A 24,489-nucleotide genomic window follows, 5' to 3' on the forward strand; every position below is an offset into this window, starting at 1 on the left:
GAAATCAGATTATGTAAAAGTAATATTTTTATGTTATAATATAATAATGTAATTATTTTACATTATAAATTAATATTTGTTTCACTGTTTATCATTTTCTTGCCTTCTATGCTTGGTAGTGATTACTGTACAATCTAAGTAATAGCAAGGTGTGACTTAAGACTTAGTGGACAGGGTATGTGACTAAATCTAGGGGAGGGAATATCATCATTAAAGGGAATATTTCTTAGTATATTTGTGGGTTTTTTGGGAGACTGGCATGACTAGAAAAAAGGGGTGTTTTGAGGAATAATGGGAGACAAGGTTGGTTCCAGATTGTCGAGTGCCACTGGGTAAGAAAGGTACTGTCACGAGCTTTTAACCTGGCTTACAACCAGCTGCAGCCCTTGATAGAACTTTCACTGGATTGAGTAAAAGAAGAGAGGAAATTGAAGGCAAAGAGACATGATACCACTGTGACTTACAGGAGAAGAGACAAACCAGTGCAATGGATGTTACATAGAAAAAGAATTATGGGCTCATATTCTGAGGTTCTTAAATGTGGTTTCATTGAGCTGGGCTCAATGCCTGTAATCCTAGCACTTTGGGAGGCCGAGGCGGGCAGATCACGACGTCAAGACCTTCCTGGCCAACATGGGGAAACCCTGTCTCTACTAAAAGTACAAAAATTAGCTGGACATGGTGGCGCACGCCTGTAGTCACAGCTACTTCGGAGGCTGAGGCAGGAGAATCGCTTGAACCCGGGAGATGGAGGTTGCAGTGTGCCGAGATCGTGGCACTGCACTCCAGCTTGGCATCAGAGTGAGACTCTGTCTCAAAAGAAAAAAAAAAATTTCATTGATAGAATTGATATGATGCCTCATGAATAAGGTTTTAATTATGTTTTTAGTAATTGAGTTGTATTTTTAAGTTCTCTTAAAAGTGAAACCACCTTTAAGGTAACATTTTTTAATAGATTGGTTTTTATTACATTTTTCTAATTTAATTCTCCAGTTTTCTATAAATAATTAAAACCACATAAGTAAATATTATCACTACAAACCTTGCCAAATGAGACATTAGCACTTAATGACCATTAAATAAGTGCTTATTGAAAAATTAATGAAGACCACCTGCTCATTCCCCTTTCTCCCTGCTTCTCTATTTGCATCCCTAATGTTGATACTACACTAACTGAATTGTTTCTACTTTCTGGAAGGTTAACTCTTTAGACATGTATCTAACTTGCTAAAAATTATTTAAGAACAGGCTCGTGCTCATGTCATAATAAGGGAAGAATTATATTGTAACCATAATTAAAAGTTCACAGTAGTGGCTTCTTTGTTGATAATTATGATGAGTGATTTCACTTGAAATATTTTCTTGGCTTGGTACAGTGGTTTTTGCCTGTAATCCCAGCCAAGGCAGGAAGATCTCTTGAGCACAGGAGTTGGAGACCAGCCTGGGCAACATAGCTAGACCTCATCTCTACAAAAAAAAAAAAAAACCGCCGGGTGCAGTGGCTCACGCCTATAATCCCAGCACTTTGGGAGGCTGAGGTGGGCAGATCACGGGGTCAGGAGATCGAGACCATACTGGCAAATACGGTGAAACCCCGTCTCTATTAAAAATACAAAAAATTAGCCGGGCGTGGTGGCAGGCGCCTGTAGTCCCATCTACTCAGGAGGCTGAGGCAGGAGAATGGCGTGAAACCAGGAGGTAGGGCTTGCAATGAGCCGAGATCAGGCCACTGCACTCTAGCCTGGGCGACAGAGCAAGACTCCGTCTTAAAAAAAAAAAAAAATTTTTTTTTAGCTGGGCTGGTGCACCTGTAGTCTCAGCTCAGGAGGCTGAGGTGGGAGATTGAGACCACAGTGAGCTGTGACGTTCCACCGCACTCTAGCCTAGGTGACAGAGTGAAATCCTGTCGCAAAAAAAAAAAAAAAAAAAATTTCTCATAGATTATCTTTTTGCCAAAGAAAGATTTTGTTTACATTACACAAAGATTGAGTCATTATGTATGGAGGTTTTATTTCAAGTAAGCATTCCTTCATCTACATACAATATATTTATAAACTGATAGTAGTTATTAATATTGTAAATCACATTCCATAAAAAAGAACGTTTGTGTTCTAAGTAGCAGAGTAGACTAAGAGGTGAAGAAAATAAGACAAAGGCTGTCTGTCAGTTGTGTGAAGGAATAACTGGGAGCTACCACACCACACAGTATTTCTGATAATGTCTAATTAGCCATAACTAACTGCAAGGGTGGCTAGGAGATGTATCTCTATTCTGTGTAGCTAGCATATTTACCCCAGAATTTATTTATTTATTTATTTATTACGGGAAGTATTTCTTTTTTAATGGATTAAAACAATTGTCTGTACTTCTAAAGCTGTATCTGTTTTTTCAGGTTCTGTCTTTCACACATCCTACCTCGTTCCACTCTGCAGAGACATATGAGTCCTTGTTACAGTGCCTAAGAATGGAAGATGACAAGGTGGCAGAAGCCGCTATTCAAATTTTTAGAAATACAGGTCACAAAATAGAAACAGACCTTCCCCAGATACGATCGTGAGTACATTTTTTCTCCCATGGTAAATACAAAAGTTTCTAAGTGTGGGAACCATAAAATCATTGTTTTCCTTTTGTATAGAAAGATAGGAGGGAGGAAAGACAATTTTGATTTAAAAGCTACTTTTCTGTGTCCTCCTCTGTTTTGTCTTTCCCTTGCCTTATACCCCTCTCCCACCATTAGAATGTAGGCAGCAGAGTAAACTGAAACTACATGTTTGTTTATAACAAAATTATTTTAAGATATTAAGAATCAAAGGTTATCACAGAATTTAGTGTTTTATTTATGATTAATATCTTTCTAATCCATGTATATTCATCTTTTTTCTGTAAATGGGTTGTAAATTCAATAACTGTCACACTGCTGTCCTACCAAAAAATGGGGCCAATAGTTCACTTTGGCATCTTAAAAATGTTAAGGTGAAACTTGTGTTGAGATGTTATATTTAGACTTAAAATATGCAGAAGACATCTTCTGGAGGAAAAAATACATTGCAAATGGCTGTTGAATCATATGTATTTGCAAGTAGTTCAAGGTATATTGAACTACATACCATTTTCCTCTTGTGGTAATCATAGGACAAGCGGTCTCCTGAAGTTTTTATTAAATTTGTGAGCTTATAGTTTAACTTGTGAAAAATTGAGTGTTCATTGTACATTCTCTTCATTCTCAGCATTGTCTGGCTAATAAAAAAAGTTACCACAATCAGTCCCTGCCCTCGAGGAGTTTGTAGACTAGAAATAATAAATTTTATATGTATACATTATTAAAAAAAGATCATTGACACAGTAGGATAGATTTTGATAAGTTTTTCAAGGGAGGAAATCCTATATGTTTTTTTAAGGCAAAGGATCTATTCTTAGAGAAATTCTACCCCAAAGGAAGCAATTGAAAATGGGTATAGGTAGAAGAGGTAACTTTGGACGTGAGGAATAAAATACCTCATTCATAAGACTAATGGAGGAGAAAGGAGATAATCACTGGAAAGAAGAAAAGCACAACGCTAAAGACCTCAATAACATCTCTGATGGCATCACTGGATTATACTGCTCTATAAAAAAACAAGAAGAAAGTTTAAAGTTGACTTTCTGTATTATTTTATTTGGCTAATAATAATAATACATTTAACAACAGTTTGGTTGAAACTGTCTTCCTTTGTCATTCACCAGTGTTATTTTATAAGAGGTCATAGTCTAGTAAATGGAATGGTGAAAGACTACACAGATAGGAGAGAGGAAAGACATCTTCCGTGTAGAAGTGTGGTCAAGACTCAGTCAAGGAAGTCTATTTGGGCATGAACATCCCTATCTCATAATTCCAAAGTCTGTAGAGACAGACTTCAGGCGTATTTATAAATGTCACATCAGACTTATACCAACTAGCATATGTTCCCATTTTTGGTTAAGGTACACGGCCTGGAGCCTGCAGTATAGCTTTTCATATCTAGCCTTCCATTATCATAAGAGGGCATTGTCACCCTTGCATTTGATACCACTAACTTTGTAATCTATGAAACAGGCTCTTCTCTAATAACATTAAATATATGACAAATATCTTTCCTTAAATACTTGTTTCGCTTTATCAATTTTCTTCTGATTATAAAAATACTTAATGTTCATTGTAGCAACTGAAACTAGAAAAAATGTAACGAAATAGTCACCATTAACATTTGATATGTATACTTTCTATGAATGTTCATCTACTAGATGTGTTTGTCTATTTTTTATAAGTTCATATATGCACACTGTTTTCTTCATTCTACCTAATGTTTTTTCATGTCATCAACATTTAATTTTTGGAGAATGTTCAATGTTTTTCCATCTTGTCCTAAAAGAAGACTGTTTTAGTTTACTTTTCATTGTCAGTGTAGAGGGTAAGTGTATGGATTTTGAAAGAGGTGCTGATTTTCAAATCTCAACTCCCAGTTTCCTAACTTTGTCATCTTAGGAGGCTTAAATAACATCTTTGTGCTTTAATTTTCTCATCTGTGTAATGACTATAATAGTCGTCTTTGAACATTAGTTGAACATTAGTTGAATTAATACATGCGGAAATACCTAGAATGGTGCCTGGCACATAATAGTTAGATATTTATATTGCCATCCTAGTGATATATATGTAGCTGTATCTTTGCATACTTTCTTTCACTAGTATTATTTCAGCTGCTTAATACAACTTGGCCTTTTGCTACTCTCTTTCCGTAGCTACTTTGAAATAACTGAAGGGGATTATAAAAGGGAATTGAAAAATTAGCAATCTCCTACTTAGAAGGTAAATGTAAAAATATGTCATGGGATAAGCTTTAGATTATGAATTAAGGGTTACTTGTTATTTTGTATATTTGTCAGGTAGCTTTAAAATGAAAATTGTCTCCTGAAGTAGGCTTTTTCTTGAGGCATTGTATTTCTTGGTTTATACTTGGGGTCAGAGAGGGAGCTTTTTTACAAGTTTCTTTAGATCAGATAATTTTTAAGAGAGCCTTCTCTACCAGCATCCATCCATATAGGGGACGTGGAAGTCAACCAAAGGAATAATTGTTGGTTTATGGGTTTAAGAAAAAAAAAAAAAAACTATATTATTTTTTGCAGGACCTTAATTCCCATTTTACATCAAAAAGCAAAGAGGGGTACTCCACACCAAGCAAAACAGGCTGTGCACTGTATACACGCCATATTCACAAATAAAGAAGTCCAGCTTGCACAGATTTTTGAGGTATATCTAATATATAGGTTGTGTTTATATTGGTCTTTATTTTTTAAGCTCTATAGTTTGATGAAGATGGAAGCTAGATTTTTTTAAGCTGTTTATATGAAGTCCTACCATAGAATATAAATTCCTTGTGAGCAAGGATTCTGTCTGTTTTATATGGTACTGCATTCCTGGTCTGTGGATCAGATTATATGTTCAAACACCTCATATTGAAGGGTTTTGTGGTTTTTGTTTGTTTTTTAGTTTGTTTTTGAGATAAGATTTCACTTTCTCACCAGTGCTGGAGTACAGTGATGCGATCTCTGCTCACTGCAGCCCCGAACTCCTAGTTTCAAGTATTCCTCCTGCCTCAGCCTCCCAAGTAGCTGAGAGTACAGGCACCGCCACCATGCCCAGCTATTTTTGGATTTTTTATAGAGATGGGGTTTTGCCATGTTGCCCAGCCTGGTCTCAAACTCCTGGACTGAAGCGATCCACCCACTCCATGCTTTCAAAATGCGAGGATTACACACATGAGCCAGCACACCTGGCCTTACATGTTTGTGTTAGAACATTTTACTTAATTTTAGCCTTATTGGTTCAGTGGTGCATTTATCCTCAGAAAGTATTAGTAGATAATTTTGAACAATCCAGTTTTAAGTACCTAAGAACCCTACCTGACAATCCTGTTTCCCTTTCTTTACTTACAATGACTGGCCTCATTTTACTATTAGAAATGTATTCCTATTATCATAAATCGGAGGCAGTGTGACCAAAACCCAGTGAACTCTTACTTTGTATGATTTAAGGTCATTTAAAATGTTCCCACAGGATAAGAAATCCACCAATATAGCAAATCCATTGTTGTAAATTAGTCAAAAATTATGCTGATTTCATGAAGCAAAAAATTTTTTTAACTTCTTTTGAATTTTATTTTTTATGTTTTTTCTACATTCTTTCAATCTTGCCAAATTTTAGTAGGTGAATTAAGTACCAAGTGTCTTAGGTTGAAGTTAGTTATGATCATATTAGAGAAGATTGGTTTGGGCATGATAAATTCAGGAGGACTCAGGAAAATGTACTATTTCAGTAGAGTGTCTAGATATTTATCAAACACATTGGTAATTTTGTCTGTTTTATTTTTATAGCCACTCAGTAGGAGTCTGAATGCTGATGTGCCAGAACAACTTATAACTCCATTAGTTTCATTGGGCCACATTTCTATGTTAGCACCAGATCAGTTTGCTTCCCCAATGAAATCTGTAGTAGCAAATTTTATTGTGAAAGATCTGCTAATGAATGACAGGGTAAGTTTCTCATTTAATTAAATTGAGAATCATAAGATTAAGACTGTTTACATCTTCATCACAGAAACACTTCTGTTTCTATGTAATTCTCTTTTTCTTTTAAATTATTCTATACTGGTTCTACTTATTTATTATTTAAATTCCAAACTACTTCCTTATTTCATGGTAGCTATTACTACTAGAATTTCACACTTAAGAAACAAAAATTAGAATATGGGATTGGTGAATCATGAAAGATAAATATAAGTAAAAGCTATTTTCCTGACCCTCAAAAGATAGTTTATCATTTTCTGGAATGTTAGAATTGGGTTATTTTTGTTTTTTGTTTTGAAGACAGAGTCTCGCTCTGTACCCCAGGCTGGAATGCAGTGACTTGCTGCAACCTTGGCCTCCTCTCATTCCTCAGCCTCCCAAGTAGCTGGGATTACAGGTGCCTGCCACCATGCCTGACTAATTTTTGCATTTTAAGTAGAGACGGGGTTTCACTATGTTGGCCAGGCTTTTATTGAACTTCTGACCTCAGGTGATCTGTCCGCCTTGGCCTCCCAAAGTGCTGGGATTACAGGTATGAGCCACCATGCGGGGTTAAAATTTGTTTTATCAGACATTGTTAGAAATCTAAGTGGATTAGCCAGGCGTGGTAACGGGCGCCTGTAATCCTAGCTACTCAGGAGGCTGAAGCAGGAGAATCACTTGAACCCAGGAGGCAGAGGTTACAGTGAGCCAAGATTGCACAGTTGCACTCCAACCTGGGCAACAAGAGGGAAACTCTACCTCCAAAAAAAAAAGTAAGTGGACTTGAATTTGACTAATTTTTAAGATAATACACTGTACTTTTGGCACTAGATTTATTGATGTCTGTGTGCTCTGATTTATTACCTCTGTCTAGGTTGGAATGTATAGATTGAAAAGACTCCCCAAATGATTTCGGAAACACACCTTAATTAAGAATCACTACTGGCAGGGCACGGTGGCTCACACCTGTAATCCCAGCACTTTGGGAGGCTGAGGCGGGTGGATCACCTGAGGTCAGGACTTCAAGACCAGCCTGGCCAACATGGTGAAACGCCTTCTTTACTAAAAATACAAAAAAAGTAGCTGGGCGTGATGGCAAGTGCCTGTAATCCCAGCTATTCAGCAGGCTGAGGCAGGAGAATCGCTTGAACCCAGGAGGCAGAGGTTGCAGTGGGCCAAGATTGCACCATTGCACTCCAGTCTAGGCAACGAGAGCAAGACTCTGTCTCAAAAAAATAAAAAATAGAATCACTGCTTTACCAAATGGATCTGAATTAAATCTGTTGTTACTGAATAAAGACACAGATATACTGGATCATTATGGATAACTTTCAATTAAGTGCTAGTTTGTCACAAATCCAACTTATCCAAAGTTACTAACTCTCACATGGTTCGGTAGTCTTGAGGCCTCAATATAAGGAACTTAAAGACACCAGCTAGGGTACTTTCTGTATTTGTACCACCTCCCACTTTTGAATGCAGCAGACAAGAAGAGAAGAACATGGCCTAAGTCTCATTTCCCACACCACATATCCTTGCTGCTGTTTTTACTTTTGGTAGATGTGGTTGTCAACAAATGTGAAATTTAAGATACCTCTTAAATGATGATTGTTGATCGATTGTGTTTTCATATAGTCTTTTTTATTGTGATAAACTATACATAATATCAAATTTGCCATTTTTAAGTGTTAACATAATAGCCACATTGTTATCTAATCATCACCATCCCATCCAGCTCCAGAATTTTTTCATCACCCCAAACAAACTCTGTACCCATTAAGCAACAACTCTCCATTGCCCTCTGTTCTACCTTCTGACTCTATGACTACCTGTTCTAGGTATCTCTTATATGATATTTGTCCTTTTGTGTCTGTTGTATTTCACTTAGCATGTCCTCAGGGCTCTTCCATGTTGTAATATGTATCAGAGTGTTGTTCCTTTTGTGGCTAAATAGTGTTCTATTATATGTATATTTTTGTTTGTATATATCCCACATTTTGTTTGTCGATTGATGGATACTTGGGTTGCTTCTACGTGTTGGCTATTGTGAATAATGCCGATATAAACGTGTATGTTCCTGTTCTCCCATTTCTTGGGTATGTATCTAGGAATAACATTGTTGGGTTACATGTCATTTTCCTTTTTAAAAAAGCAATAGCCGGCCGGGAGCAGTGTCTCACACCTGTAATCCCAGCACTTTGGGAGGCCGAGGTGGGAGGATTAAGAGGTCAGGAGATCAAGGCCATCCTCAGTAACACGGTGAAACCCCATCTCTACTAAAAATACAAAAAATTAGCAGGGCGTGGTGGTGGGTGCCTGTAGTCTGAGCTACTCGGGAGGCTGAGGGAGGAGAATGGCGTGAATCCAGGAGGCAGAGCTTGCAGTGAGCCAAGATCGTGCCACTGCACTCCAGCCTGGGCGACAGAGCAAGGCTCCATCTCAAAAAAAAAAAAAAAAAAAAACAATAGCATACTAGTGCATAAGAAGTGGTATCTTATTGTGGTTTTGATTTGCATTTTCCCAATAAATAATGATGTCAAGGATATTTTTTCTGTGCTTATTGACTGCCCTGTATCTTCTTTGGAGAGCTATTAAATTCCTTCACTTACCCCACTCTTCTTTTTTTTTTTTTTTTTTGAGACATGGTATCACTCTGTCACCCAGGCTGGAGCAACCTTGGCTCACCGCAACCTCTGCCTCGCAGGCTCAAGCAATACCTCCTGCCTCAGCCTCCTGAGAAGCTGGGTCTACCAGCACATGCCACTATGCCTGGCTAATTTCTGTATTTTTTTATAGACAGGGTTTCGCCATGTTGCCCATGCTGCCTTCACCCTCTTTTAGTTGGGTTGCTTCTTGTTGAGTTTTAAGAGTTGTTTACATTTTCTGTGTATTAAACCGTTGTCAGATATTTACCAGATCCAAGATCATGAAGATTTCTCCCTATGTCATCTTTTCAAAGTTTTATGGTTTTAGCTATTAAATTGAGATATTTGATTCATTCTGACTTAATTCTTATATATATTAACAATCTAGTTTCTTTTTTTGTTTGTGTGTTTGTTTCTTGTGAATATCCAGGGTTTTTTTGTTTTGTTTTTGTGTTTTTGAGACGGAGTCTCACTCTGTAGCCCAGTCTGGAGTGAAGTGGTGCAATCTCGGCTCACTGCAACCTCTGTCTCTTAGGTTCAAGCAGTTCTCCAACCTCAGCCTCCTGGATAGCTGAGACTAAAGGCATGCACCACCATGCCCAGCTAATTTTTTGTATTTTTAGTGGAGGTAGGGTTTTGCCACGTTAGGCAGGCTGGTCTCAAACTCCTGACCTCAAGTGATCCACCTGCCTCAGCCCCCCATAGTGCTGGGATTACAGGCACTGACCCTCTGCACCTGGCTGAATATCCAGTTTTTCTAGCACCATTTGTTGAAGAGACTTTTCTTTCCCTAAAGGTGGTCTTGGCACCCTTGTCAAAAAGGAATTACCATATATGCAAGGGTTTTCTGGGTTCTTTATTCCATTGATCTGTATGTCTGTCCTTGCCAGTACCAGCCACACTGTTTTGATTACTGTAGGTTTTATAGTAAGTTTCAAAACTGAGAAGTATGAGTCTTCTAACTTTGTCCTTTTACAAGCTCTGGTTGGTGATGTTCCCATAGGTTCTCAGAGGCTGTGTTGATCAACATGAAAAACTTAATCAGCAAAAAGTTAAATTTTTTTCTTCATGCTAATAGCTAAATTTATTCAATTGTCTATAGTCAACAGGTGAAAAGAATGGAAAACTGTGGTCTCCAGATGAAGAGGTTTCCCCTGAAGTACTAGCAAAGGTAAATTTGTTTAGGCCTTGATAATCTTCATGTTTAAAAAAGGAACATTCGTAGTTATCTTCCTCACTTTTTTTTTTTTTTTTTTTTTGATGGAGTCTCACTCTGTCGCCCAGGCTGCACTGGAGTGCAGTGGTGCGATCTCCACTCACTGCAAGCTCCGCCTCCCAGGTTCAAGCCATTCTCCTGCCTCAGCCTCCCGTATAGCTGGGACTACAGGTGCCTGCCACCGCGCCCAGCTAATTTTTGTATTTTTTTAGTAGAGACGAGGTTTCACCGTGTTAGCCAGGATGGTCTCAATCTCCTGACCTCATGATCCGCCCATCTTGGCCTCCCAAAGTATCTTCCTCACCTTTTAAACATTTAATAAACAGAGATGGGATCTTGTTGTGTTGCTCAGTTTGGTCTTGAACTCCTGGGCTCAGCTGATCCTCCCACTTCAACTCCCATGAGCTTGAGCCATCGTGCCTAGCTGAGAGCCTTTTTTATTCAACAAGCTTTTCTTAAGGAGGTGCTTTATTTTAAAATTTATTTTTAAATTCTTTGCAAAAAATTATTTCTTGAAGACATTGTAGTTGTCATTGTTTATTATATGTCAGTGTCTTCTGCCTGCTAAAGCAATCTCAATGAGGCTGTTTTTTAGAGAGGTTGTTTATAGAATGACGGTGCTCAGAGGCATCTTAAATCTGGCCTAACCACCACTATCTACAAGCATATGCATATTAACTTGGCAAAGATAGATAATTGTCAAGCTGGTCACTGTGGCAGATTTGGAATTTAAAATAAGATTGTATCATCTTTGATAATCTGTTTCACTTTGTGTTGCTTCATAGTCATCATATATTCTATCAATTCATTTTTCCTGGTTGTCAATAAATACAATAAATAACACTTTGGGTTTTTTTTCACACCTATAATCCCAGCACTTTGGGAGGCAGAGGCATGAGGATCGCTTGAGCCCAGGAGTTCAAGACCAACCTGGGCAGCATAGTAAGCCATGTCTCTACAAAATATTAAAAATAATTTAGTTGGACTAGGTATGGTGGCTCATGCCTATAATCCCAGCACTTTGGGAGGCTGAGGTGGGCAGATGGCTTGAGATCAGTTCAAGACCAGTCTGGCCAACATGGTGAAACCCCTTGTCTACTAAAAATACAAAAACTAGCCAGGTGTGTTGTTGCACTTCTGTAATTCCAGCTACTTCGGAGGCTGAGGCAGGACAGTCGCTTGAACCTGGGAGGTAGAGGCTGCAGTGAGCCAAAGTTGCGCCACTGCCCTCTACCCTGGGCGACAGTGAAACTCGGTCTCAAATTATTATTATTATTATTATTATTATTATTATTATTATTATTATTATTATTTGGCCGGGTGTGGTGGTGCGTGCCTATAGTTCCACCTACGCAAGGAGAAAGCTGAGGCAGAAGGATCGCTTGAGCCCAGGAGGTCAAGGCTACAGTGAGTTGTGATCATGCCAGTACACTCCAGCCTGGGCGACAGAGCAGATAGGTGATTGTTACTAAATTTGTGGATTTAATAAATGTAAAGCTCAGTTTAAAAGTGGCGGATTTGGGATTTAAAATAAGATTGTATCATCTTCTTTGATAATCTGTTTCACTTTGTGTTGCTTCATAGTCATCACATATTCTATCAATTCATTTTTCCAGGCTGTCAATAAATAAATAATACCTTGATTTTTCGGCTGGCTCTTTCACGTATATTGGTAACAATCTTTTGACTAGACATTTCTAAGTAATTATGACTACCAATAATTATAGCAGTTCCCTTTTTTTTGGATCAGAATGTTAAATGAGACTGAATCAGACTTGATGGTTTCTTCAAAGTAGTTTTTCAATACCACAATACTATGAAACTCGAAAGTTATTTTCACTCACTACAATCAGTACAGTTTTTTTGTTTGTTTTGTTTTGTTTTGTTTTTTATGAAACAGAGTGCTCTGTTACCCAGGCTGGAGTGCAGTGGCACAATCTCAGCTCACTGCAACCTCTGCCTCCCGAGTTCAAGCCATTCTCATGCCTCAGCCTCCTGAGTAGTTGGGACTACAGGCATATGCCACCATGCCTGGCTAATTTTTTTTTTCTTAAGTATAGACAGGATTTTTTAGTATATACAGTGTTTCAGCATGTTGGCTAGGCTGGTCTCAAATGCCTGACCTCAAATAATCCACCTGCCTTGGCCTCCCAAAGTGCTGGGATTATAGGCGTGAGTCACCACGCCCAGCCTGTATAGTTTAAATTGTTTTTAAAGTATATGTTTTCAAATAGTTTCAAAATCTTGGACAAACGTCTAAGTTCTGGATAAGCCTAAATTCTGGAACCAGACTTTTGAGCAAGTTATCTATCATAATGATGTGTCTCAATTGCCTTATCTGTTGGGAAAAAAATCTTCCTCATAAGATTTTTTTGAGAGATTAAGTAAGTTAATATATGTACAGCTCTAAGAAAAGTATCTGGCACTGGTTAAGCACAGAGTAAGTATTAGTTCTTATTGTTACTGTTATTATCCCATAGATTTATTTAATGAAATGTCTGCTGATGGAGATGAATAATCTCATTAATTAATATAAATTAATTTTCCCTTTAATTGGAATTTTAAGTTGCTCTCTTTTTTTAGCATGTTAATATTTTATAGGTACAGGCAATTAAACTTCTGGTAAGGTGGCTGTTGGGTATGAAAAACAACCAGTCTAAATCTGCCAATTCAACCCTTCGGTTATTATCAGCGATGTTGGTTAGTGAGGGTGACCTGACAGAGCAAAAGAGGATCAGGTGAGATTTGTCTTTCTTTCCAGTTTTATTAGTGCTGAAATTTTGGTAGAATTTACATAGGAATTATTTACCTAATGAATACTGAATGGTGTAATTACACCATGTTCTTCAGGGTCAAATCTTATGTACTCATTTAGGGCTTGTCTATCTGTTATGTTAGTGTTGTTATTTTAATAGTGCCAATATATTTTTCTTCATTCCTAAAGAAGAGGAACTTTTTCCAGTAAATATGTGATCATAATCACTATATTGTACTATTACAGTTAGCATCAACATTTGGTTCAGTTAAACAAATATTTGTTAAATTTCTACTCCATAAAACACTGTGAAAAGCATTGCAGCAAAAATAAGTAGGAAAAGTGCTTGCTGTATTAAAGTGATTAAATAAGCGGAGTGACTCGAGTCCCATGAAAGTAATAAAAATTTCAGTGGCAGCCAGGCACGGTGGCCCATGCCTGTAATCCCAGCACTTTGGAAGGCCAAGATGGGCGGATCACGAGGTCAGGAGTTCGAGACCAGCGTGGCCAATATGATGAAACCCCATCTCTACTTAAAAAAAAAAAAAAAAAAACAGCCAGCATGGTGGCACATGCTTGTAATCCCAGCTACTAAGGAGGCTGAGGCAGGAGAATTGCTTGAAACCAGAAGGCAGAGGTTGCAGTGAGCTGAGATCGCTCCACCACACTCCAGCCTGGGCAACAGAGCGAGAGCCTGTCTTAAAATAAATAAATAAATAAAAATTTCAATGGCGACTCGAGAGAGTTTAAGCCTTCTTCTTGTTGTACAAATTCGGGTGTGTACACATGTATGTGCACACAGAGATTGTTTACGTTGTTATACATTTTCACTTTTAATCTGTAAAATTGCCATTTCATTTTAAGATGAAAATAGAAGCTCGATTTTTCATGATCCTGGTTTCTTGCAAATTCTTGATTTAGTAGGGGCCAAGATTACCAACATAGATAACTAAAGTATTCTACATACAATGCATTCCTGTTTAAAAATTTGTTTTAGAGGAAGAGGTTTAATCATTCCTTTATGAGGCTGAGCACAGTGGCTTACGCCTGTAATCCCAGCACTTTGGTAGGCCAAGTCAGGCAGATCAGTTGAGGTCATGTTGAAACCCTGTCTCTACTAAAAATATAGAAATATAGCCAGGTGTGGTGGCACATGCCTATAATCCCAGCTACTGAGGAGGCTGAGGCACGAAAATCACTTGAACCCAGGAGGTTGAGGTTGCAGTGTGCCAAGATCATGCCATTGTACTCCAGCCTTGGCTAGATATGTGATAGTGCTATGCTATTAATTTTTTAAAAAATTATTATAATTAGGAATGGAATCTCACTATGTTATCCAGGCTAGCTGGGCTCAAGCAATCCTCCTGCCTCAGACTCCTGAGTAGTGGGACTATAGGTGTGCACCACCACACCCTATTTTTATCATAGAATAAGCCAAGGGCAGCCTTTTATAACACTGTTTAGAGCTGCATTAGGAATAATGAAAGCTTTAAATTGGAGGTAATTATGTACAGTATATGGCAAAGGCATAATAATAATGAGCTCTTACAAGTTAGTGATACCTAGGCAGGGCCCCCAGTGGAGAGAAAGATTAGCTATTATCAGTTTACTTTTAAAAGTTTAACATCACTAAATGCAGTCAATACAATTTGAACTTAAGCAATACCTCTTTTCCTTACAAATCAGAAAGAAAAAAAATTTTATAAGCAATAATTCCTCAGTATGATCATGGAAATGGGTTCCTTCATTACTCCTATGAGTATAAATTGGCAGGACTCTTCGGCATTTTTGCATCTAGATCCTCAAAAATGTTATCCTTGACTCTTTATTTTTACACTCATAATTCATGAGTATAAAAGAATCATATGAAAGCATATACACAAGCATGTTCCTGCAGCATTGTTTTCCATCACAAAAAATAGGGGAATGGTTAACCATGGAATGAACACCCATTAGACAGATCCTAACTGGATATCATATAATATAGTATTACCTTTTCTAAGCCGCAATTTCCTCATCTTATGGAGTGAAAATTAATTGAGATAAAGCCTATAAAGTGTTTTTCACACCTGCCTGGCGTGGAGTAAGCACTCACATGATAGCTATTAAGTTTGATTCCTGAATGAATGCCATAGAAACCATTTGAGGCTCATTGTTACCAGTGCTCATTGTAACAATTCTGTTGTCCAAGAGTGCCAGGTTTTTTCCTCTGTATGCTTAGCAACAGTCCCAGTGGGTTCCGGCTAGCTTTCTGCATTTCGTAAAGTGGTCACAATAAATATAAAAGCCATGCTGTGTTCCACATAGAAGTCGAAGTAGAAAGCCTCCCATGCCATCCCATTCATTGCCACATTTTACCACATAAGTAATAAAAATTCATACTGTGGGGGTGGGAGTGCCAAGGCTTCATAGGTTCCATTTGAAAACTGTATTCTGTAAAAGGAGGTCAGCCCCAGGAACTAAGACAGACACTGGCTCTTATATTTCATATCCTTTAGGTATTTGTCTGATACTTCTTCCCTATTAACTGCAGCCCTGCCATTTCAGCAGGCATAAAGCTAGATTCCTGTTACATGTTTATATACAAGAAGTAGATTTTAAATTATGATAGGTGATTTTTTTTTAATTCTTTGTGGTTTTTTAAATCAAGTTTTCTTTCTTTCTTTCTTTCTTTCTTTTTTTTTGAGACAGAGTCTCACTCTGTCGCCAGGGTGGAGTGCAGTGGTGTGACCTTGGTTTACTGCAACCTCCGCCTCTCAGGTTCAAGCAATTCTCCTGCCTGAGCCTCCTGAGTAGCTGGGAGTACAAGTGTGCACCACCACGCTCAGCTAATTTTTTTGTATTTTTAGTAGAGACAGGGTTTCACCATGTGGCCAGGATGGTCTCAATCTCTTGACCTTGTGATCCGCCCACCTCAGCCTCCCAATGTGCTGGGGATTACAAGTGTGAGCCACCATGCCCAGCCACTTTAATCAAGTTTTCGACAATCAATATGTATTTCTCTTAAAATGAGGGATACTCCTGATGTAAAGAGTTTTTCCTAACCTTGCAATTACTGTGGTTGCAAGAATAAGCAGAGTTGTTGGGTTGTGGTAAAGTATCTAACTTAGAGCTGGACTAGAAATGAAGGCAGGTAAATTTGTAATCAGAAAGTCATAATGATTTGATTTGATTGTGAAAGTCACAATCCCTTGTGTTAAGTTCATGGACTCAAAGTAGCTTTCCCATATTTGTACGTCATTTTAAGCATAAATTATCCTCTAAGGACCCTACATTCAAAAAGGGACAAAAGCATTTTTATGAATGATAATGGTTATAGGAAATGTTTATTTCTTTTTTGTTTGTTTATAGTAAATCTGATATGTCTCGCTTGCGATTAGCTGCTGGTAGTGCCATAATGAAGCTTGCTCAGGAACCTTGTTACCATGAAATTATTACCCCAGAACAGTTTCAGCTCTGTGCACTTGTTATTAATGTAAGTAACAGTCTTATTTTTGTCAATTACTTGTCTTCAAAGTTGAATACATAACTTTTCTATGGATACAAATCCATTTATTATGTGAATATATGCACAAAAGGTACTGCCATTATTACCTGTTTAACTGTCTTCCAATTATTACATTATTTATTCCCCCATATAATTATCTTTTTTTAATTGAAGAAAACATTAAGAATACTTAAACTGCTGGGTTTTTGTTTAATAAATGGTTGCCAATTTAAGTTTTTCTGTGCTGCTGTAGGATGAATGTTACCAAGTAAGGCAGATATTTGCTCAGAAGCTACATAAGGCACTTGTGAAGTTATTGCTCCCATTGGAGTATATGGCGATCTTTGCCTTGTGTGCCAAAGATCCTGTGAAGGAGAGAAGAGCACACGCACGACAGTGTTTACTGAAAAATATCAGTATACGCAGGGAATACATTAAACAGAACCCTATGGCTACTGGTAAGTAACTCAGAGTTCTCTGTGCGCAAATATATTTTGTCAGTGTATCAATTTTTAGGTTTTTTTTCTTGTCGTGTGTTTCTATTATAGTTTATAATAAAACTGGGAGTTTTATAGAATACTGTCATTGTAGTTATTATGTACTTAAAAACTGAACTCCTCAGTCCTGTTTATGCTGCATTAACTCCTGGCAAACCGCATTTTTCCTACAGGATCAGGAGTGTGGTTTAATTTGAACATATTGCTCAGATGTCAGACTAAATAATTTTTTCCTAGCTTTGCCAGGGACCTGTTGTTTAATGGATTTAATATCTGATACCTTTGACTTTAATATCTTTCAAAAGTGAAATATAACTCCATACCAGGTACCAGAAAAAGAAATTGAAAAGTGAAGTGTAAAGTATTTTAGTATCCAGGTATCATGTTGCGTCTAATTTAGAAATAACTGAGGGAAAAAATGGAAACTTAAGTGGTTAGAACTCAGTCCACTAAGGCATTTTATAAAGATTGTTTTTAATAATGTTTTTACTTCAGAGAAATTATTATCACTGTTGCCTGAATATGTAGTTCCATACATGATTCACCTTCTGGCCCATGATCCAGATTTCACAAGATCACAAGATGTTGATCAGCTTCGTGATATCAAAGAGTAAGTCTTGTTTTTCGAGAACTCTAAAAATTATGTTTAGTTTTCAATAAATGGTAAATTATGTATTATTATGTTTATATTTCCATTAGAATTAGAATCTCCTTATGGTTTTATTCATTTATTATAAATTGCCAGTTTCATCTTTCAAAAATTTTCCCATCTGCCAGGTTTTGGTTATTCATTTTCTGTTTGTTTGCAGCTAGTCAAGCTATCTAAGTCTTTGAAATAGGTTAGTTTGGTTATCTTAGATATTATATTTGATTTTTACTATTTATTTTGAGAGGGTTTGAATATGGGAAGAGTACTGAAGTATGTGAAATAATTGGAGTTGGAACTGAAAACAGTGGAGCATATTTTTTATTCTTTGTTCTGTCTAGCATGCAACAGCTTCGAGTATCTTTAAAAACTTTTTTGATACATAATAATTGTACACATTTATGAAGTACACATAATATTTTGGTACATGCATATAGTGTGTAATGAGAAAATCAGAATAATTAAGATATCCATCCCCTCTTCATCCCAGGCAGTCGGAGCTGCAATGAGCTATGATCAAGCCACTGCACCCCAGCCTGGGTGATAGAGTGAGACCCTGTCTCTAAAAAATAATAGTAACAATAAAATTGTTAAAATACAAGTAAGTTATTGTTAACTGTAGTCACCCTACCGTGGTATCAAATGTCAGAACTTATTCCTTGTATCGAAGTGTATTTTTGTACCCATTAACTAGTCTCTTTTTTTTTTCCCCGAGATAGAGTCTTCCTCTGTCACACAGGCTGGAGTGCAGTGGCATGATCTTGGCTCACTGCAACATCTGCCTCCCTGGTTCAAGTGATTCTCCCATCTCAAGACTCCTGAGTAGCTGGGACTACAGGTGCTTGCCACCACTCCTGGCTAATCCTTTTTTTGTATTTTTGTTAGAGATGGGGTTTTACCATGTTGGCCAGGCTAGTCTCCTGACCTCATGATCTGCCTGCCTCAGCCTCCCCAAGTGCTGGAATTACAGACATGAGCCACTGCACCTGGCACCCAGTCTCTCTTTATTCCCCTTTCCCTTCAACACTTGACAGCCTCTGGTAACCACCCTTCTACTCTCTGCCTGTATAAGATCTTCATTTTTATTTTATTTTATGTTTTTAATGATACAAGTTCTTATTCTACCCCCAGGCTGAAGTGCAGTGGTGTGATCAGGGCTTATTGTACCCTGACCTCCTGGGCTAAAGCAGTCTTCCACCTCAGCTTCCCAAGCAGCTGGGACTACATGTGCCACCATGCCCGGCTAATTTTTATGTTTTTTGTAGAGATGGGGTCTCACTGTGTTGCCCAGGCCGGTCTCAAATTCCTGGACTCAAGTGACCCTCCTGCCTCAGCCTCCCAAAGTGCTGGGATTACAGGCATGAGCCACCATGCCCGGCCAAGATGTACTGAATGCCTTTATTTTGGATATATATCCAGCAGTGGGATTGCTGGATGATATGGCAGATCTGTTTTTGTTTTGTTTTTTGTTTTTGAGAAACCTTCTTTTTTTTTTCCTCTCTCTCTTTATAGAGATGGAATCTTGTTATGTTGCCCAGGCTGGTCTTGAACTCCTGGGCTCAAACAGTCCTCCCATTTTGGCCTCCCAAACTTCTGGGATTACAGGCATGAGCCACCACACCCAGCCTGAGGAACCATCATACTGTTTTCCATAGTAGCTTCAACATGGTGTCCCCACTGACTGGAGCACTGAGTAGTCACCAAAGTTCAAGCACAATCAGTGCCCTGCTCTTTGTCCCCAGTTCATCCCAGGTGGTTCTGCCCATCTAGCACTCCCAGTGGTTTTCATGGGACAGGACTGGAGTGGGCTTCCCAGACTTGTGGAGAGCTCAGAGTTCCACTTCCAGTTCCCTCCTCTCATCTCAGAAACCACGAGTCTAGGGAAATCGTATGCAAGTGGTGTTCTGACAGTTCAGGAGATCAGGGTGGTGCAGTCTGAAATTGAACTGTTTCTCTTACCAGTGGTGGCATCACTCAGTTCTTCTCCTCCTGCTTCTGGTGCATTAAAGATGGTATTCTTGTCTTAAATATTTTCTAGATGTTCTGCCATCTTGCTGAAATCATTTCCATTTTTGTGTATCTTTAAACATAATTTTTAAATTACCATGTAATTTTAAGTTCCAAATAATGTTTTTCATGGCGGGTGTGGTGGCTCTCACCCGTAATCCCAGCTACTTGGAAGGCTGAGGTGGAAGGATTGCTCGAGCCCAGGAGTGGAAGGCTGCAGTGAGCTCTGATCCAGCTACTACATTCTATCCTGGGTGGCAGGAAACCCGGTCTGTTTTTTTGTTTGTTTGTTTAAGGTTTTCAGAATGTAGTTACATAACTTTATGGAAACTAGTAAGTTATTGTGTCAGAAACAATTTTTTTGTTAATTGTGTTAAATATATATAGCAAAATTTGCCATTTTTAACCACTTTTAATCATACAATTAAGTGGAGAAATGTCCAGTGACTTTGCCCTTTTATATTAATTGGGTTGTCTTTTTGTTATTGAGTTGTAAGAGTTCTTTTTGTATTTGGGTATTTATCTCTTATCAGGTACATCATTTACATTCTTGATAGTATCCTTTGATGCATGAAAGTTTTCACTTTAATGAAGCCCAGTGTATTTTTTCTTTTGTTACCTATACAGTACTTTTGTTACCATAATTAAGGAGCCAAATCCAAAAATTTTTTACTGTGTTTTCGGCCAGGCACAGTGGCTCATGCCTGTAATCCCAGCATTTTGGAAGACCGAGGCGGGTGGATCACCTGAGGTCAGGAGTTCGAGACCAGTCTGACCAACATGGTGAAACCCTGTCTCTACTAAAAATATAAGAAATTAGCTGTGTGTTGTGGCAGGCACCTGTAATCCCAGCTACTCGGGAGGCTGAGGCAGGAGAATCACTTGAACCTGGGAAGCGGAGGTTGCAGTGAGCCAAGATTGCACCGTTGCACTCCAGCCTGGACAATAACAGCAAAACTCTGTCTTAAAAAAAAGAAAATTTTACTGCATTTCCTTCCATGACTTATAGTTTTAGCTCTTCAGTTAAGATCTTTGATCCATTGTAAATTCATTGCTGCAGGTGATATAAGGTGTAAACATTCAGATTCATTATTTTGTTTGTGAATGTCCCATTTTTCCAGTACCATTTGTTGAAGAGACTGTTCTTTCCCCAAAGTTTGGTTTTGGCACCCTTGTCAAATATCAGCTGATCATATATGCAAGGGCTTACTTCTGGGCTCTCAATCCTATTTAATTTGTATGTCTGGCCTTATGCCATGTAACTCTGTCATTACTGTAACTTTATAATAAGTTTCAGAATTGGGAAGGCTGATTTCTGTTCTTTTTCAAGATTGTTTTGGCTTTTGATATTTCCTATGAATTTTAGGTTGCATTTATCTATATTTCTAAAAAATTCCATTGTACTTTGATAGGAATGGCATTGAATCTGTATATTGCCTTGGGTGATACTATAAGTATTAAGTCTTCTATTAGCACAGGATGTCTTTGCATTTATTTAGGCCTTTAATTTTTTTATTTTTATTTTATTTTATTTTATTTTATTTTTCCAGCACTGTTCTGTAGTTTTCTGGGTACGGGTCTTTGTCTTCCTTGGTTAAATTTATTTCTAAACATTTTATTCTTGGCCAGGCATGGTGGCTTACACCTGTAATCCCAGCAATTTTGGGAGGCCGGAGCGAGAGAATTGCTTGGGCCCGGGAATTTGAGACCAGCCTAGAAGCATAGTGAGACTCTGTCTTTTTTTAAAAAATTAAACAGAAAAAAGAAAATGGGTTATTGATGTCTCCAGTTCTTATTAAGGCACTCTATTTCTTCCTTCAATTCTGTTGATTTTTTGCTTCATAGATTTGGGGACTTTCTTGTTTGTTTTGTATATATTTATTACGGTCACATTTTCTTGCTAGATTGACCTTTTATCAGTATAGTCCTTGTGGTCTCTTGTTAGCTTTTTGACTTTAAATCTGTTTTATCTAATAATAAAATAGCCACTTATCTCTAGTTACTGTTACATGAAATATCTTTTACATTAAAAGTAATTACTGATAAGGAAGGAGTTTTGCTAAATAGCTGTGTATTTTCTTTTTTTTTTGAAACGGAGTCTCGCTCTGTCGCCCAGGCTAGAGTGCAGTGGCGCGATCTCTGCTCACTGCAAACTCCACCGCCTCCTGGGTTCAAGCCATTCTCCAGCCTCAGCCTCCCTAGAAGCTGGGACTACAGGCGCCCACCACCACGCCCGGCTAATTTTTTTGTATTTTTAGTAGAAATGGGGTTTCACCATGTTCATCAGGATGGTCTCAATCTCCTGACCTCGTGATCCGCCCGCATCGGCCTCCCAAAGTGCTGAGATTACAGGTGTGAGCCACCGCGCCCGGCCTTACCTATGTATTTTCTGCATGTCTTGTTTTTTGTTGAATTCCTCCAATTTTGCCTTTTTCTTTTGTATTTAGTTGACTTTTTTGTGGTGAACCTTCTGACTTCTCTTTTGTAAAATTTTTAGCTATTTCATTAGGTTTTAGATTACAGCTGACATCTCAAATTTATTAACAACCTAGTTTGAATAATAGTAAATTTGTTTCAATAGCTTACGGACACATTGTTCCTCTACATCTGTATTTTCCCTCCCTTTATTTTTTATTATCACAAATCACATCTTTATAGGCTATATTCCCATTTACTTAGATTTACAGTTACTGTTTTATGCATTTTCCTTTTATTTTTATTTTATTTATTTATTTATTTATTTATTTTTTGAGACAGAGTCTCACTCTGTTGCCCAGGCTGGAGTGCAGTGTCACCATCTCGGCTCATTGCAACCTCCGTCTTCCAGGTTCAAGCAATTCTCCTGCCTCAGCCTCCTGAGTACCTGAGATTACAGGTGCCCGCCACCAAGCCCGGCTAATTTTTGTATCTTTGGTAGAGACGAGGTTTCACCATGTTGGCCAGGCTGGTCTCGAACTCCTGACCTCAGGAGATCCACCCACCTTGGCCTCCCAAAGTACTGGGATTACAGGCATGAGCCAGCATGTGCAGCTGCATTTTCCTTTTAAATCATGTATGAAAAAAATGAGTTATGAGCCGAAGTACAATATTACTGTCTTTTAAATGTACCTATATGGTTACTTTTACCAGATTTACTTATTTCTTCTTGTGGCTTTAAATTACTATCTAGTGTTCTTTCATTTCAGCCTGATAGACTCACTTTAGCATTTCTCATACGATAGGTCCGCTAATGACAAACTCCCTTTGCTCTTGTTTATTTGGAAAATGTGTTGATTTTGTATTTATTCTTAGACAAAGACAAATCTTATGTAGGATATAAGATTCTTAAAAAAAAAAAAGATTCTTGGTTGACGAGTTGTTCAGGGTTTTTTGTTTTTTGTTTTTATAGAACTTGAGGATGTCATCCCACCACTGCCTCTTGGCCATTATGGCTTCTGATGAGAAATCAGCTGTTATTCTTATTGAGGATCCTTTAACATGAGTCACTTCCTTCTTGGCTACTTGGAAGAGACCTTTATCCTTTATCTCTTTATCACATGTTCAACCATTTGACCCTAATGTGTCTCAGTGTGGGTCTCAGATTTCATCCTGCTTGGAGATCACTGAGTTTCTTGGATGTATAGATTCACATCTTTCATAAAATTTGCAAGTTTTTGACCATTATTTCATCAAATATTTTTTCTGCCACTTTCTGTGTTTCCATTTGGAAATTCCATGATGTGTATGTTAGTATTTCTGATTGTGTCTTGCAGGTTCTTTAGAAATTGTTTTTCTTCATTCTCTTTTCTTTGTGTTCAGACGGAGTATTTTCAATTGCCTTATCTACAGGTTTGCTGAATCTTTTTTCTGCCTGCTGTAGTCTGCCATTGAATCCTCCTAGAGTGAATTTTTAATTTCAGCTGTTATACTTTTCTGTCCTGGCATTCCTGCTTGGTTCCTTTTAATTATTTCTGTCTCTTTATCAGTATTCTCTGCTTGTTCATACATGTAATTATCTTTGTTTCTTTTATCTCATTGAGTATATTTAAGACAGTTGATTTAATGTCTTTGACTAGTCACTCTAAAATCTGGGCCTCCTCAGGGTTAATTCCTAATTCTTTCTTCTCCCCTGTGAGTTAGTCATATTTGCCTGATTATGTGATTTGTAGTTTTTTGTTAGGAATTGGACATTTTAAGTACTATAATGTGATAACTCTAAAAGTCTGGTTCTTCCCCTCTTTCTAGATTGCTTTTGGTTCTTGTAGGGCTCAGTCCACCATTCTGACTTTTCTAAACTACTTTCACAAAGTCTGTATTCCTTGTTTTGTGTAGGCCTTGAAGTTATAGTTCTGTTATGTTTATGGTCAGCCTGTGACCCTGACATAGATTCCCTTCACTGTTGAGATTCATCCCCTCTCCCTCCATCAAACCAGGTGTTTACCTCCTGGTTGCTGGGTCCCATGAGCTTCCAGAGTTCTGGACAGGTGATTATGATTGGTTTTTTCCAGCTTTCGTTTTGTTGTTGCAGTTGATATCTGAAATTTCTTAACTCTGCCGTTTTTCTGACATCAGTAATAATTTATTTGAATTTGAAAAATCTTACTTAAATATAGCCTTTAATGTTTATTTAATTTTTTTTTTTTTGCTCTGTCGCCCAGGCTGTAGTGCAGTGGCGCCATCTCGGCTCACTGCA

At 38.0% G+C, this 24,489-nt stretch overlaps 1 protein-coding gene across 3 annotated transcripts in view; it reads left to right on the forward strand.

Annotated features, from left to right (window-relative positions):
* PDS5A (PDS5 cohesin associated factor A) overlaps positions 1 to 24,489 on the forward strand; it is a 165,389-nt gene that overhangs the window by 105,796 nt on the left and 35,104 nt on the right. For all 3 annotated transcript variants that reach the window (XM_023224689.2, XM_023224690.2, XM_023224691.1), the window contains 8 exons: positions 2,393 to 2,553; positions 5,143 to 5,266; positions 6,391 to 6,549; positions 10,312 to 10,380; positions 13,027 to 13,163; positions 16,532 to 16,655; positions 16,921 to 17,125; positions 17,660 to 17,774. In XM_023224689.2, the coding sequence (XP_023080457.1) occupies positions 2,393 to 2,553; positions 5,143 to 5,266; positions 6,391 to 6,549; positions 10,312 to 10,380; positions 13,027 to 13,163; positions 16,532 to 16,655; positions 16,921 to 17,125; positions 17,660 to 17,774 (1,094 nt within the window). The remainder of the gene's footprint in view (positions 1 to 2,392; positions 2,554 to 5,142; positions 5,267 to 6,390; positions 6,550 to 10,311; positions 10,381 to 13,026; positions 13,164 to 16,531; positions 16,656 to 16,920; positions 17,126 to 17,659; positions 17,775 to 24,489) is intronic.

Source organism: Piliocolobus tephrosceles, chromosome 3 (genome assembly GCF_002776525.5).
Source record: "Piliocolobus tephrosceles isolate RC106 chromosome 3, ASM277652v3, whole genome shotgun sequence".
NCBI lineage: Eukaryota > Metazoa > Chordata > Mammalia > Primates > Cercopithecidae > Piliocolobus > Piliocolobus tephrosceles.